Source organism: Odontesthes bonariensis, chromosome 15 (genome assembly GCF_027942865.1).
Source record: "Odontesthes bonariensis isolate fOdoBon6 chromosome 15, fOdoBon6.hap1, whole genome shotgun sequence".
In the NCBI taxonomy this organism is placed as follows: Eukaryota; Metazoa; Chordata; class Actinopteri; order Atheriniformes; family Atherinopsidae; genus Odontesthes; species Odontesthes bonariensis.
In genome coordinates this window covers 5,157,501-5,171,896 of record NC_134520.1, presented here as the reverse complement: position 1 = coordinate 5,171,896, position 14,396 = coordinate 5,157,501, and the positions used below count along the sequence as shown (strand labels likewise).

At 43.4% G+C, this 14,396-nt stretch overlaps 1 protein-coding gene across 1 annotated transcript in view; it reads left to right on the top strand.

Annotated features, from left to right (window-relative positions):
• The window catches only part of gabrg3 (gamma-aminobutyric acid type A receptor subunit gamma3), an 88,576-nt gene that overhangs the window by 27,122 nt on the left and 47,058 nt on the right, over positions 1–14,396 (top strand). Inside the window, exon 3 of the mRNA XM_075484803.1 lies at positions 6,584–6,651. Coding sequence (XP_075340918.1) covers positions 6,584–6,651 — 68 coding nt within the window. The remainder of the gene's footprint in view (positions 1–6,583; positions 6,652–14,396) is intronic.

The window sequence follows — 14,396 nt, the reverse complement described above, 5'->3', positions numbered from 1 at the left end:
TACTTTTCTTTGCCCTGCCTCCACATTTCATGCGTCTACATTTGAACCAAACAAGGCAATATATCAAGGATAATCAGTCATTGTAATGGTTGTAGTTGTTAGGTGATGGTACTCCTAATTGCTGATGGAAAGTGTTAGATTCGGTTCTTTTAGTTGGAAGCTAAAGAACGGACCGGAGTAATTCAAGTGAAAATGAAGTCTTTAATTGATGGCAACAAGTGAAGTATTTCAGCGCTGGTCTCGGTATGACAGAACTCTCGCAGGAATCCGTCAGATCGAGCCACGATTTCCGGGTATCATTTGTATTTATAGCCTCATAGGTTGGACTCACGCTCGACCGAGTATGATTGGACATGAGTAGGTTCAACATGCTTCGTCATATTCTCTGGATCAGCCCAAAACAATGTGTGTGTGTGAATCTGCCCTTGCTTTCCCAGGCTTTCCCAATTGTTTTGTCTTTCTACTCCTGGATCACTTTAGGTCATAATGGAAAAGTACTGAGACTTATTTCATTCATAATGTCTAAGAACAAAGCCAATTTTTACAAAAGGTTTTGAAGAGACTTCTTCTGCCCTGAAGGAGAAGAAGCGGGATGAGGCATTTCCTGTCATCCTGCTTAAAACTGCTGTGAAATTGGACCACAGCAGTGATTTTGGCTGGTTTCGTAAAAGGTGATGCCACACACCATCATGGAGGAGGACCCAAAGGCTCATAGACAAGAGGCAGGCAGATGAAGAAAAATGTTCAAGTTTATTTTAAACTAACCAAAAATGCTGCGAAGGAAGAAAAATCCAAGATCATCCAAGGCATAAACAGAGCACTGTAAGGGAAACCAGGGAGAATTTACATTGAGGAAACTAAAGACTAACACAGGGCAGGTGGTGGTAGTTAACCAATTGAGTTCAGATGTACAGAGTGAGCAGAAAGCAGGACTAATTGAGAACAAGTCATCAAACTGAGGGAAAAAATGAACAAAAATACAGACATGAAACACAGAACCAAATATATACTAAACTAAGGCATCACAGAAAACCAGAAGTTAGACCATGACCATGATGTTAATCAACCAAAAGATCATCTATGTAACAGTGTAACACAGCAGCATTGCTTGTTATACTGGAACATTCTGTGGATCATATTTCTTGTCTGGACACGATGTATTACTGTTTCAGTGAATATTTGATGTAATTGCACTAATTCACAATTTTCTTTCCCTTTTGTCATGCTTACTGTAAACGTTTGATGATGTTTTTGTTGGAGAACAAGTGTGTTTTTTTGTTTAGAATTGTGCTAACTGGGGAAATGTCAAGATTCCTGATCTTCTTTTTGATAAAAACATTCAGTGGGCTGCACCATCAGGCTGTCTGCATATGAATGGTTTCTGTTTGGGTCAGACAATTTGGTCAGATTAGGAGAAGGAGGGGTGAGAAGCGAAGAAGCAGTGTGTCGACGCCCAGCTATCGGAGCTGATTGTCTCCAATTAATTCCCTATCTTGGTGGCTGCTCTGCAGGTCAAAATGCATCCTGTTGCAGCAGCTGACATCATTACCTGACAGCACAATTACACACAATGAGCTCACTGTTTGAAGGGTCTGTTGTATAGGATGAAATGGTAGCGGATTAAATTATGATTTAAAGACTCATAAAGAACTTTAGCATTACATTCTGGTCTTTAAAACTATTTCACTTGTCTTACAGTGCGTATATTCAGTTTGCTCACCAGGGGCCTCATTTACAAAGGGTGCGTAAGCACAAAAATTGGCGTAGGCACTTTTTCACGTTAACGATCAGATGTATCAAGAGCGAAATGACCGTGGAAATGTGCGTTGCCTCAAGCCAGTTTCAGGGCTGGCGTACGCACTTTTCTACAGCTGTTGATTCTTTGGCGACACTTAAAGGGATTGTTGGGAAACTGTTATGATAAATAAATGTGAACGCAATTTGTCCTCAGACTGAGTGATGTGCCGAAGGCAGAGAACTTAGCGGTCTGATCCTCGGCTACTGAAGCTGGCTCTTGGGATGTGGAACGTCACCTCTCTGCTGGGGAAGGAGCCTGAGCTGGTGCACAAGGCTGAGCAGTTCCGGCTAGATATAGTCGGACTCACCTCGACGCATGGCTTGGGCTCCGGAACCAGCCTCCTCGAGAGGGGTTGGACTCTCTTCCACTCTGGAGTTGCCCGCGGTGAGAGGCGTAGAGCAGGTGTGGGCATACTTATTGCCCCCCGGCTGTGCGCCTGTACATTGGGGTTTACCCCGGTAGACGAGAGGGTAGCCTCCCTCCGCCTTAGGGTGGGGGGACGGGTCCTGACTGTTGTTTGTGCTTATGCACCAAGTGGCAGTTCAGAGTACCCACCCTTTTTGGAGTCCCTGGAGGAGGCACTGGAGACTGCTCCTCCGGGAGACTCCCTCGTCTTGCTGGGGGACTTCAATGCTCACGTGGGCAATGACAGTGAGACCTAGAGGGGCGTGATTGGGAGGAACGGCCCCCCCGATCTGAATCAGAGTGGTGTTTTGTTATTGGACTTCTGTGCTCGTCAAGGACTGTCCATAACGAACACCATGTTCAGGCATAAGGGTGTCCATATGTGCACTTGGCACCAGGACACCCTAGGCCGCAGCTCGATGATCGACTTTGTGGTCGTATCGTCGGACTTGCGGCCGTGTGTCCTGGACACTCGGGTGAAGAGAGAGGCAGAGCTGTCAACTGATCACCACCTGGTGGTGAGTTGGCTCCGTTGGTGGGGGAGGAAACCGGTCAGACCTGGCAGGCCCAAACGTATTGTGAGGGTCTCTTGGGAACGGCTGGCAGAATCCCCTGTAAGGAGGAGTTTCAACTCCCACCTCCGGCAGAGCTTCAGCCATGTCCCGGGGGAGGTGGGGGACATTGAGCCCGAATGGGCCATGTTCCGTGCCTCCATTGTTGAGGCAGCCGACCGGAGCTGTGGCCGTAAGGTGGTCGGTGCCTGTCGTGGTGGCAACCCCCGAACCCGCTGGTGGACACCAGTGGTGAGGGAATCCGTCAAGCTGAAGAAGGAGTCCTATTTGGCCAGTGGGACTCTGGAAGCGGCTGATGGGTACCGACAGGCCAAGCAGAACGCGGCCTCGGAGGTTGCTGAGGCAAAAACTTGGGCTTGGGAGGAGTTCGGGGAGGCCATGGAGAACGACTTCCGGACGGCCTCGAAGAGATTCTGGTCCACCATCCGGCGGCTCGGGGGGGGGAAGCGGTGCACCGTCAACACCGTGTATGGTGAGGGCGGGGCTCTGCTGACCTCAACTAGGGACGTCGTGAGTCGGTGGGGGGAATACTTCGAGGGCCTCCTCAATCCTACCGACACGCCTTCCGATGAGGAAGCAGAGTTGGGGAGCTCGGACGTGGGGCCTCCCATTTCTGGGGCTGAGGTTGCCGAGGTGGTTAAAAAACTCCTCGGTGGCAAGGCCCCGGGGGTGGATGAGGTCCGTCCTGAGTTCCTCAAGGCTCTGGATGTTGTAGGACTGTCTTGGTTGACACGCCTCTACAGCATCGCGTGGACATCGGGGGCAGTGCCTCTGGACTGGCAGATCGGGGTGGTGGTCCCCCTCTTTAAAAAGGGGGACCGGAGGGTGTGTTCCAACTATAGGGGGATCACACTCCTCAGCCTCCCTGGCAAGGTCTATTCGTGGGTACTGGAGAGGAGGATCCGCCGGATAGTCGAATCTCGGATTCAGGAGGTGCAGTGTGGTTTTCATCCTGGCCGTGGAACAGTGGACCAGCTCTATACCCTCGGCAGGATCCTGGAGGGTGCATGGGAGTTCGCCCAACCGGTCTACATGTGTTTTGTGGACTTGGAGAAGGCGTTCGACTGTGTCCCTCGGGGACTCTTGTGGGGGGTGCTCCAGGAGTATGGAGTGCTGGACTCCTTGATATGGGCTGTTCGGTCTCTGTATGACCGGTGTCAGAGTTTGGTCCGCATTGCCGGCAGTAAGTCGGACATGTTTCCTGTGAGGGTTGGACTCCGTCAGGGCTGCCCTTTGTCACCAATTCTGTTCATAATTTTTATGGACAGAATTTCTAGGCGCAGCCAGGGCATTGAGGGGGTCCGTTTTGGCGACCTCAGAATCGGGTCTCTGCTTTTTGCAGATGATGCGGTTCTGTTGGCTTCGTCGGGCCGTGACCTTCAGCTCTCACTGGAGCGGTTCGCAGCCGAGTGTGAAGCGGCTGGGATGAGAATCAGCAACTCCAAATCTGAGACCGTGGTTCTCGGCCGGAAAAGGGTGGAATGCCCTCTCCGGGTCGGGAAGGAGATCCTTCCCCAAGTGGAGGAGTTCAAGTAACTCGGGGTCTTGTTCACGAGTGAGGGACGAAGGGAACAGGAGATTGACAGGCGGATCGGTGCGGTGTCTGTAATGATGCGGGCTCTGCACCGGCCCGTCGTGGTGAAGAAGGAGCTGAGCCAGAAGGCGAATTTACCGGTCAGTCTATGTTCCTACCCTCACATATGGTCACGAGCTGTGGGTAGTGACCGAAAGAACGAGATCGCGAATACAAGCGGCCGAAATGAGTTTCCTCCGCAGGGTGTCTGGGCACTCCCTTAGAGATAGGGTGAGAAGCTCGGTCATCCGGGAGGGGCTCGGAGTAGAACCGCTGCTCCTCCGCATCGAGAGGAGTCAGATGAGGTGGCTCGGGCATCTGGTTAGGATGCCTCCTGGACGCCTCCCTGGTGAGGTGTTCCGGGCCCGTCCCACTGGGAAGAGGCCCCGGGGAAGACCCAGGACACGTTGGAGAGACTATGTTTCTCGGCTGGCCTGGGAACGCCTCGGGGTCCGCCCAGAAGAGCTGGAGGAAGTGGCCGGGGACAGGGACGTCTGGGCTTCTCTGCTTAGGCTGCTGCCCCCGTGACCCGATCCCCGGAAAAGCGGAAGATAATGGATGGATGGATGGACTGAGTGATGTGCACATCTGAGAGACATGAAAAATTTAAAACTGATGAACAATTAACACATCCATGTGTCTGAGCGCATGGCTCCTCACTGTGTTGCGCTCCATCACCGGTCGCAGCTCTGCACACAGTTCCAGGACGATTGCCCTCAAAACGGCTGATGAGTCAGTTACCATCATGTGTCAGCAAATCCTCTCTGTCTCTGAACACACGCTCTCTTCGAATTGCACCATTTGAAATGTCTTCCAATGTCGCTAAAGTAGCCATAACTTCATATTGTTAACACAAACATTGAATAGACCATCTACAGTTTAGATATTTTTTCATATTGCTCACATATCAGTAAGATATTGGCAGTCATACATTTTTCAACAGACAGTACATGGATGGACTGAGAACTTCCCTATTCCCATTATGACCCCTAATCATATTGCCTATAACACAACTTGAGTAAATAAACAAATTGTGTTTACATGTCAAAACTATTTTTGGAAAAGTGTTAAGCAATCAGCCTGCTCGCTGCACTCATAAAATCACTGCAGTGACACTCTGGAGGATGGATGTGCTGTCATTTCTACAGGCCCACAAGAATGAAAGAATCAGGGGGGAATGAGATTTCAGGGACCATAAAAACTTCATTGTCTATGAACACCCCATAGTCGGTGACAATAAATTAATTTTCTTGGTCTTCCACTGTTGTTGTCTTGATTAACTATAAACTAATTGAAGTGGGTTTTTTCTTGTTCTTCAAAGAATGCACTTGTGTTTTTTTAATCGATCTTTTAAAATTCTTTTACAGTTGAGAATATAACCTTATTGTATTAAAAGAAAGTATTTTTACTTACTAAGCTGCAATAATGGATTTCTTTTTCAAGCCTGAACAAAAAAAAACACTCACTGTGAATACAGTGAACTGAACAATGCCTTGATTTTTGGAATTTAGGACTAAGGGTTCATATAATTCTGGGGAAACTTTGTGAAAAAAAGTAAACTCCTAAACTTCCCTCTCATGGTGTATGATCTTAATTTAAACCACTCAGTTTTATGTGCAAGACAAGTTTTACTTGGTCAACCCTTGCTCACTCAGGCTGAACACCAAAGCATGAAACATTAGTGACATTTTTCTAAGTGTACCCTTTTGTAGAAATGCCCTATAATGACTCTAAAACAGCAATTACCACATGGCTTAGCTTGGCAGTGTGCTTAGGAGCTAGGATGGAGGCAGTCTGAAGCAAGCAAAGGTAGATACAAATTTAAATCTGCCTTGGGTCTCAGAATATTAATAATAATAATAATAATAATAATAATAATAATAATAATAATAATAATAGGTTTAATTGCAAAGGTATGCTTTAAAGTATAACTGAATGTTGTTTAACTTAATGCCTGGTTTTCCCCAATTTGCATAACAGGTTCCATTTAAGAGAACACTGATAAAGGTGTGTTTTTAAAGCATTTTGTGATAAAGACCAACATGTGATTATACTTGTGATACGTGATAATTAACAGTCGCAGCTCCCCGAGGACCTCTTTATTCAGTAGCTACTCACATTTCAAAGGATTAAGAACAATAATGTTGCATTAATGCAGCTTTACTTTGCTTCACTTTGATTTACAGAGGAGGCAGGTAAAATAAGTGCCTTTTTATTTCTCTTTTTTTACCTCAGTTAAACCAACCATCATAGATGTCGACATATTTGTGAACAGCATCGGACCAGTGTCTTCAATAGATATGGTAAGTCAAACTTTGCTTGCTTACATGATATGTTCAGATACGTAGATTTCTGTGGTGGAAGCATCCATGGGATTTGTTTGCAGAAGTGTAAGGGCATAGCCTGGCTGACGCGTCCACATCTCGATGAGATGGTGGTCTGGGAACTAGGTGTGCATTTTCTCGTATTTGAGGCGTGGTTTACGAATGCCTAGAGCCGTTTATTGGGCGCTACGAATGTCTATCAAATGGCGTCTGGTTCTTCCCATGCTGCTTTGCGCGCGATTCATAGCCAATTGTATCACTTATACCAGATGACGTATGTAGAGCGACAGAAATTCGACGAGGAAATACATCCTTTTCAATTCAATTCAATTCATTTTTATTTATTTATATAGCGCCAAATACAACAAATGTCATCTCAAGGCACTTAGATAGTAAGTCCAATTCAAGCCAATTGGAATTCAATTAATTAATAATAATCATAATTCATAAAATAATCCAATTCGTTCATATAGAGCCAATTCAAAAACAATTTCCTAGCTAAGAAAACCAACAGATTGCACTGAAAACTTTTTGTTTTTCGGTCCAATCTCCCGGCCTGAGCGTGCCTGAGGCGACTGTGGAGAGAAACGACTCCCTTTTAACAGGAAGAAACCTCTGGCAGAACCAGACTCAGGAAGGGTGGCCATCCGCCTCGACCAGCTGGGGTTTGAGAAGACAGAAAGGGGGGGGGGAGGGCCGCAGCGGCGGCGGCACTGTAACACCATTCAAAGGATATCTGTTGGAACAGGGAAACACGAGTTAATGACCACAATAATATCACATATACATAAAGAGAGTAAAGTGAGGAAAGGTGTGACAGATGAGGCCCCCCAGCAGTCTAGGCCTATAGCAGCTTAACTATGGGATGTTTCAGGATTACCTGAGCCATCCCTATTCAAGGTAAACACAAGAAACTTGTGCTAACGAAAAAATAAATAATAAAATAAAGGACCAGACTCAGTGAGTAATTCCCTATACTCCCTATATAGATCTGCTCCTCACACCACAACAACCAGCTTTTTACAGCCACAAGCTACCTCAGCCTCTCACCAACTGCACACCAGTCACAGCGGGGTGGGGATGCAAACCCTGGTTCGGGTAGGGGGAGAAATAAAAGAGGTAAGATAAGCGGGAATGGGATTCAAACCCTGGTTCGGGTAGGGGGTAATGAAAGTATAGAGGGTGCCAGAGGTGGAGGCAGAACAAGACACACTAGCAGAGACACTATCAGATTCAACAGACCTAACTATAAGCTTTATAAAAAAGGAAAGTTTTAAGCCTGGTCTTAAAAGTGGAAAGGGTGTCTGCTTCCCGGACATTTACTGGCAGCTTATTCCACAATAGAGGGGCCTGATAACTGAAGGCTCTGCCTCCCATTCTACTTTTAGAAACTCTGGGAACCTCAAGTAAACCTGCAGTTTGGGAACGAAGTGCTCTGTTAGGAAAATATCTTACAATGAGATCTTTAAGATATGATGGAGCTCGGTCATTAAGAGCTTTATATGTAAGGAGAAGAATCTTAAATTCTATTCTGAATTTAACAGGGAGCCAATGAAGAGAAGCTAAAACTGGAGAAATATGATCTCTCCTGTTAGTTCTCATCAAAACTCTGGCTGCAGCATTTTGGATCAACTGAAGGCTTTTCAGAGAATATGTGGGACAGCCCAATAATAAAGAATTACAGTAGTCCAATCTTGAAGTAACAAATGGATGAATTAGTTTTTCTGCATCACTCTGAGACAAGATGTTCCTGATTTGAACAATATTACGAAGGTGAAAGAAGGCAGTCCTAGAAACCTGTTTTATATGCGAGTCAAATGATAAGTTCTGGTCAAAAATAACTCCAAGGTTCCTCACTGTAGAACTAGAAGCCAAGGAAATACCATCTAGAGTAACTATATAGCTAGACAATTTCTCCCTGAAACGCTCAGGTCCAAAGATAACGACTTCAGTTTTGTCTGAATTTAGAAGCAGACAGTTCTGAGTCATCCAGGTCTTTATGTCTTTAAGACATGCTTGTAGTCTGACCAACCTATTGGGTTCATCTGGTTTTATAGATAAGTACAGCTGAGTATCATCAGCATAGCAATGGAAATTTATGCCATGCTGTCTAATAATGTTACCTAATGGAAGCATGTATAAAGTGAAAAGAATCGGTCCAAGCACAGAACCCTGGGGAACTCCATGACTTACTCTGGTGTGTGAGGAAGATTCTTCATTTACAAGAACAAACTGAAATCTATCAGATAAATATGACTTAAACCAGCCTAATGCAGTTCCTTTAATCCCAATAACATGTTCAAGTCTGTGTAATAAGATACTGTGATCGACCGTATCAAATGCAGCACTGAGATCCAACAGGACAAGCACAGACACAAGTCCGCTATCAGAGGCTAAGAGGAGATCATTGGTAACTTTCAGCAGTGCAGTTTCTGTGCTATCATGCACTCTGAATCCTGACTGAAACTCTTCAAACAGATTATTTCTGTGTAAGTGATCACAAAGCTGAGCTGCAACTATTTTTTCAAGAACTTTAGACATAAAAGGGAGATTGGATATAGGTCTATAATGAGCCAACACTTCTGAATCAAGAGTAGGTTTTTTAAGTAAAGGTTTAATTACAGCAACCTTAAAAGGCTGAGGTACATATCCTGTCAACAAAGACAGATTGATCAAATCCAATATGGAAGTGTCAATTAATGGGAAAACCTCCTTGAACAGTCTGATTGGGATTGGGTCTAAAACACAAGTTGATGGTTTAGAAGAGACTATTGCTGTTGTTAGTTCAGAGAGATCAACTGGGCAGAAGCCGTCTAAATACAAATCAGGTTCTAAAGATACTTCTAAAGCTGCTGTACTTGATGATACATCACTGATAATAGTGGGAAGGACTCCATCAATCTTCTCTCTGATAGAAACAATTTTATTAATAAAGAAGCTCATGAAATCATCACTGCTGAGAGTTAAAGGAATAACTGGCTCAGCAGAGCTCGGACTCTTAGTCAGACTGGCTACAGTGCTGAAAAGAAACCTGGGATTATTCTTATTCTCTTCTATCAATGATGAATAATAAGCAGTTCTAGCTTTACGAAGGGCTTTCTTATACATTGTTAAACTATCTTTCCAGACTAACTGAGACTCTTCTAAATTAGAGGAACGCCACTGTCTCTCCAGCTTTCTTGCAGTCTGCTTTAAAGCACACAGCTGTGAATTATACCAAGGAGCCAACCTCTTCTGACTGATTACCTTCCTTTTCAGAGGGGCAACATTGTCCAGTGCTGTACGCATTGAAACTATAGTGCTGTCAACAAGAGAGTCAAGTGCTGCTGGAGTAAAGTTTAGGTAGTTGTCCTCTGTCATATCTGCACATGGCAGTGAAGAAAAGGATGATGGAATTAATTCTTTAAATCTGGTTACAGCATCCTCTGATAGACACCTTCTATACGTAAATTTCTTCTCAGAAACTGTATAGTCAAGTAATGTAAACTCAAAGGTTATCAGAAAATGGTCAGATAAGACAGGGTTATGAGGGAACACTGTTAACTGTTCACTCTCAATGCCATAAGTCAGCACAAGATCAAGGGTGTGATTAAGGCAGTGAGTTGGTCTGTGAACACTCTGAGAAAATCCAATAGAGTCCAATATAGAATTAAAGTTCATATTCAGGCTGTCATTTTCAACATCTACATGAATATTAAAGTCACCCACTACAATGACTTTATCTGTACTCAGCACTAACTGGGATAAAAACTCTGAGAATTCAGACAGAAACTCAGAATAAGGATCCTTCTTGGCAATGAAATCTTTCAACGCCAAACATTGCTCTTTTTTAAAAGTAAACTTGCGTTCTAAGCTACTTAAAACACTTTCTAAGGCTGCATCGAACGGTAACGTTGTGTCCGCTGCCATGTTGGATTAAACCTCTACAAGCTTCGGTGTCGCGCATAGACGTCGTCATCGTCTTGCTGCCCCCCCCCCAATTCTGTGATTGGTTCCCTAACTCAGGCAAAAATAAGGGCGGTGGTTTCCAGCCTGCCTTTGCAGTGTGAATGAAATCACGCGCAAAGCAGCATGGGAATTCCCAGGCTAGTAAGGGCATGTTTTCGTAAAAATTGTGCTCTGTTTAGTCAACCACACTTGCTTGTGTAGATGTGAAAGTATTATATCTTCATCTTCTGGAAAATGTGTCCTTTAGCACATGTGTGATAAACCAATAAACGTTTAAATCTTGTAGCTTCAGTTCTACTTCTGTGTGAATCGGATACCTCGTCCATAGTGACGTCATGCCCAGTTTGATTGAAGTCAGACTGTCAGTGAGATAAAGATATAGAATATATATTCAGATAACTCTGTGCCTCTTTAGCTCACCTGTTGCTCTGTTAAAGTTCCAGTGTCCACAGACGTCATTTGTCTCTCAGAAATAGCCCATCTCCCAACATTTTGAATTAGTCCTGTAAATGCAGATTTTTGACTGATATTTTGACTGATATGATATTTCATCAGGATATCTAATATTTTCTATGAAGATTAGCTCAAGAGAGTGTAGGTATAGAACCAAGAGTAGGCTCATTTTAGCCCAGTGCTAATGTTGGCATGCTGTCACTTATGCTGTGTTTATGCTTAACTGTACCCATTTAAGAAGTCAATGTTCTAACTTCTCATTTTCTTTGACTGGGCTTAAATCTTGCCTTAACTAATTGAATTCTGGCTCCATTGCTTCACTTTACTAGCATGCTCTGCCCATAGTACATGTCTCCATCTCTGCTTTGTTAAGTTATTTTGGCTTATTAAACCTTCTCATGTACAACAGTGCATTGTTCCATGAGCAGCATTAGTGCTTGTCAGTTTCTTCAAGTAACCTGCATGTCTTGTCTTATCAGCAGTTTGAAATAAAAACACATGTGGCTGAACAATTGGAGTGTGCAGGGCTCGATCCTTCATTACCTTTTGCCACCTTAGTGAGTATGGCTGACGAATGTTCAGACTCTTTCAGTGACTTTTGCTTCAAAACAGAATTTTCCCTTAACAACATTACATTCATCAGATTATTTAAACCAAAGCAACTTACACATAGGGAACACATTGGCAGGCAACATGGGATTCAGTGTCCACAGATACTCTGACATGTAAATTGGAGAAAATAAGGATCAAACCAGTGACAATTATTCTACCCCCTGAGCTACAGCTGCCAAATTTGAAAGTTTATCACACTCTGGAGCTCACACTTAGGGCCCACCTGCTAGTTGTCCAAGGTTGTGGTCAGACTATCCAGCTCAGCAAACCAACCGCCAAAAATCTAACATGATTTGTTTTAGTGTCACTAAAGGATTATATTTTTATCCAAATATGTAATAACTACAAAGAATCACTTTGACAGGCTTGCTTTTTTTGTCAACAACACTGATGTTTCATTCTGGTTGGTGTGTTCCATCTTCAGCTTTAGATGAGCAAGGTCTGGGATTTACAATTTGGAATATTGAGCATAAATCCATTAGCCTAGAAATCTAGACGCCCCTAGCGGCCGCAAATGGAATTTGCTCGTACGGGTCTGGCTTGCTAGGCTATAAATCCATGGGAGCTATTAATTCATTTCAAATTGAAACCACCTGATTATTTAGCGTATACTAAGTACTACAGCAAGCAGTTAAGCACCCTGTCCTCTCTGTGTGACATGCTTATTTTAAGCCATATTGTCTCAGAATTAATTTACAATAATATCACTTGTCATGCATGTATTGTTTCTAATTACAATGCACTATATGATTCAGGGTTTCATTACTTCACCAAGAGACAGATGGTGATTAATTCCTTTTCGCAAAGACTCACTGGAACGTTAAGCTTTTTTTTTTTTTTCAAATATTTAAAGGAAATTAACATACTAGTGTTCATTAGACCACTAAAATATTGTGCCAGGTCATTCAGATTGTCCTGCCTGCATACTTAGTTTGAGTGGAAGGACTGCAGGGTTACTATAACAACAGAGCTTCACATTCATAATAAATTGCTGACATCTGAAGGGGTTTTTTCTAAGAAAAGAAATCACTGGCATACATACACACGTATGCAAACATGCATCTACACACACAGGCATATTATGCATAAATGCTGCCCTTTACTGATGTCTTCAGTAGCTACATTTTCTACATGCAGAGATGATCTCAGGTTATCCAACACCAGTGATAATGCTTGTATTGGATTCCATTGCTTTACATGATCTTTAGTTGACAGGTTACAAACTTACAGCAAAACAACAGCTTTCTAAACACTCAAACAGCAAAATCTAGCTGTTTAACTTTTCTTGTCCTTCTCAGTCTTTTCCAATATAGCTGGAAAAATGTTTGCTGTCCTATAGAGCTAAAAATAATCTGCAAACTTGCTACATTTGCTTCCATTTTTTTTTCTTGCTGTACTCAGAGGGACAGGTTTCAGCAAAGCCAACAGTCCCAGTGTTCTCGTCAGAGTTTGCAGCAAGATTGTTCTTTTTTTTTTTCGAAAGGAGAAATTAAAGAAAAAGGAGGTGTGAAGAGAGAGGAAAGGAAAAAGCTTGAACAGATAGACACCAGTAGCTATAAACCGTTTAACCAACTGTTGCATCTGTGGAGAGAAAAGAAAAGAAACTGCAGCCATACACAGGATCGTCAGGAGCACCTGCAGAATCATAAAGGGAAAGAAATACACAACAGAAAAAACAAACAGCAACAACATCACCAGCAGCAAGTATATGAGAAGGAAAATCGCTGTCATTAAAGGAGAAGTTCGTTTTTTTTAAACCTGGACCATATTTCTGGCATAAAATACGTTCATCTACTCACTGATAACAGTTTGGTCAAAGTTGGCGTCCTTCGGACGATATTTAGATCCGCCTATATCCATATATAGGGGCATCGGCCGATATACTCGGATCTAAATAGCATCCGAAAGACGCCGACTTTCACCAAACTGTTAGTGGTGAGTAGATGAACGTATTTTATGCCAGAAATATGGTCCAGGTTAAAAAAAATCTAACTTCTCCTTTAATGATTATTATTAAAGCCAAAAATCATATTGTAATAGTTGAGTGAGCATATGACACTGCACGAAAAGAGGGATTTGTGTCACTGTGGACGGCAGTGAACTTCCGCGAATTTGCCTAATTTTCGGACGCACCTGGGCGCTTGCAGGCAGACAAACTTTAAGTTTGTTGAGCGAGAAAATCTTCGGAAACGAACCCGGCTCGCGGCGGGCTCTCACAGCGGGGTGCTAATGGCCCAGCGATTAGCACCCCGCTGTGAGAGTGCCTGGATCTCTCACTGGCCTCGCTGGTATTGGACGAAAAAGGCACGTGATTACATAAAAAAGCTCCTGTAAAGCTGTCCGCCCATTGGCCAATAAGGTTAATATATGCATACTTTATATGGGCATATCATTCAGCAATTATGATTAATAATTGTGATTATGATTACTAATATTTCTGGGATGTTTGTGTACTTCATATATTCACGCCATTCTTATAAGCTGCACTATGACTAGGCTAATGCAGGCATGAATGACGTGATTCTATTGAGAATGAAAAAGAAAACTTTTTTTTTTTTTTAAAGCGCTTTTATTGCCACACCACACAATGTACATAGCTTACATTGTAATAAGAACCATGTTGATAATAAAGAATTGAAAACTATATACACACACACTGCTGTAGCCTACGATATACACAATAAGCCTAAACGCCGCCGTTTGGAATCCGC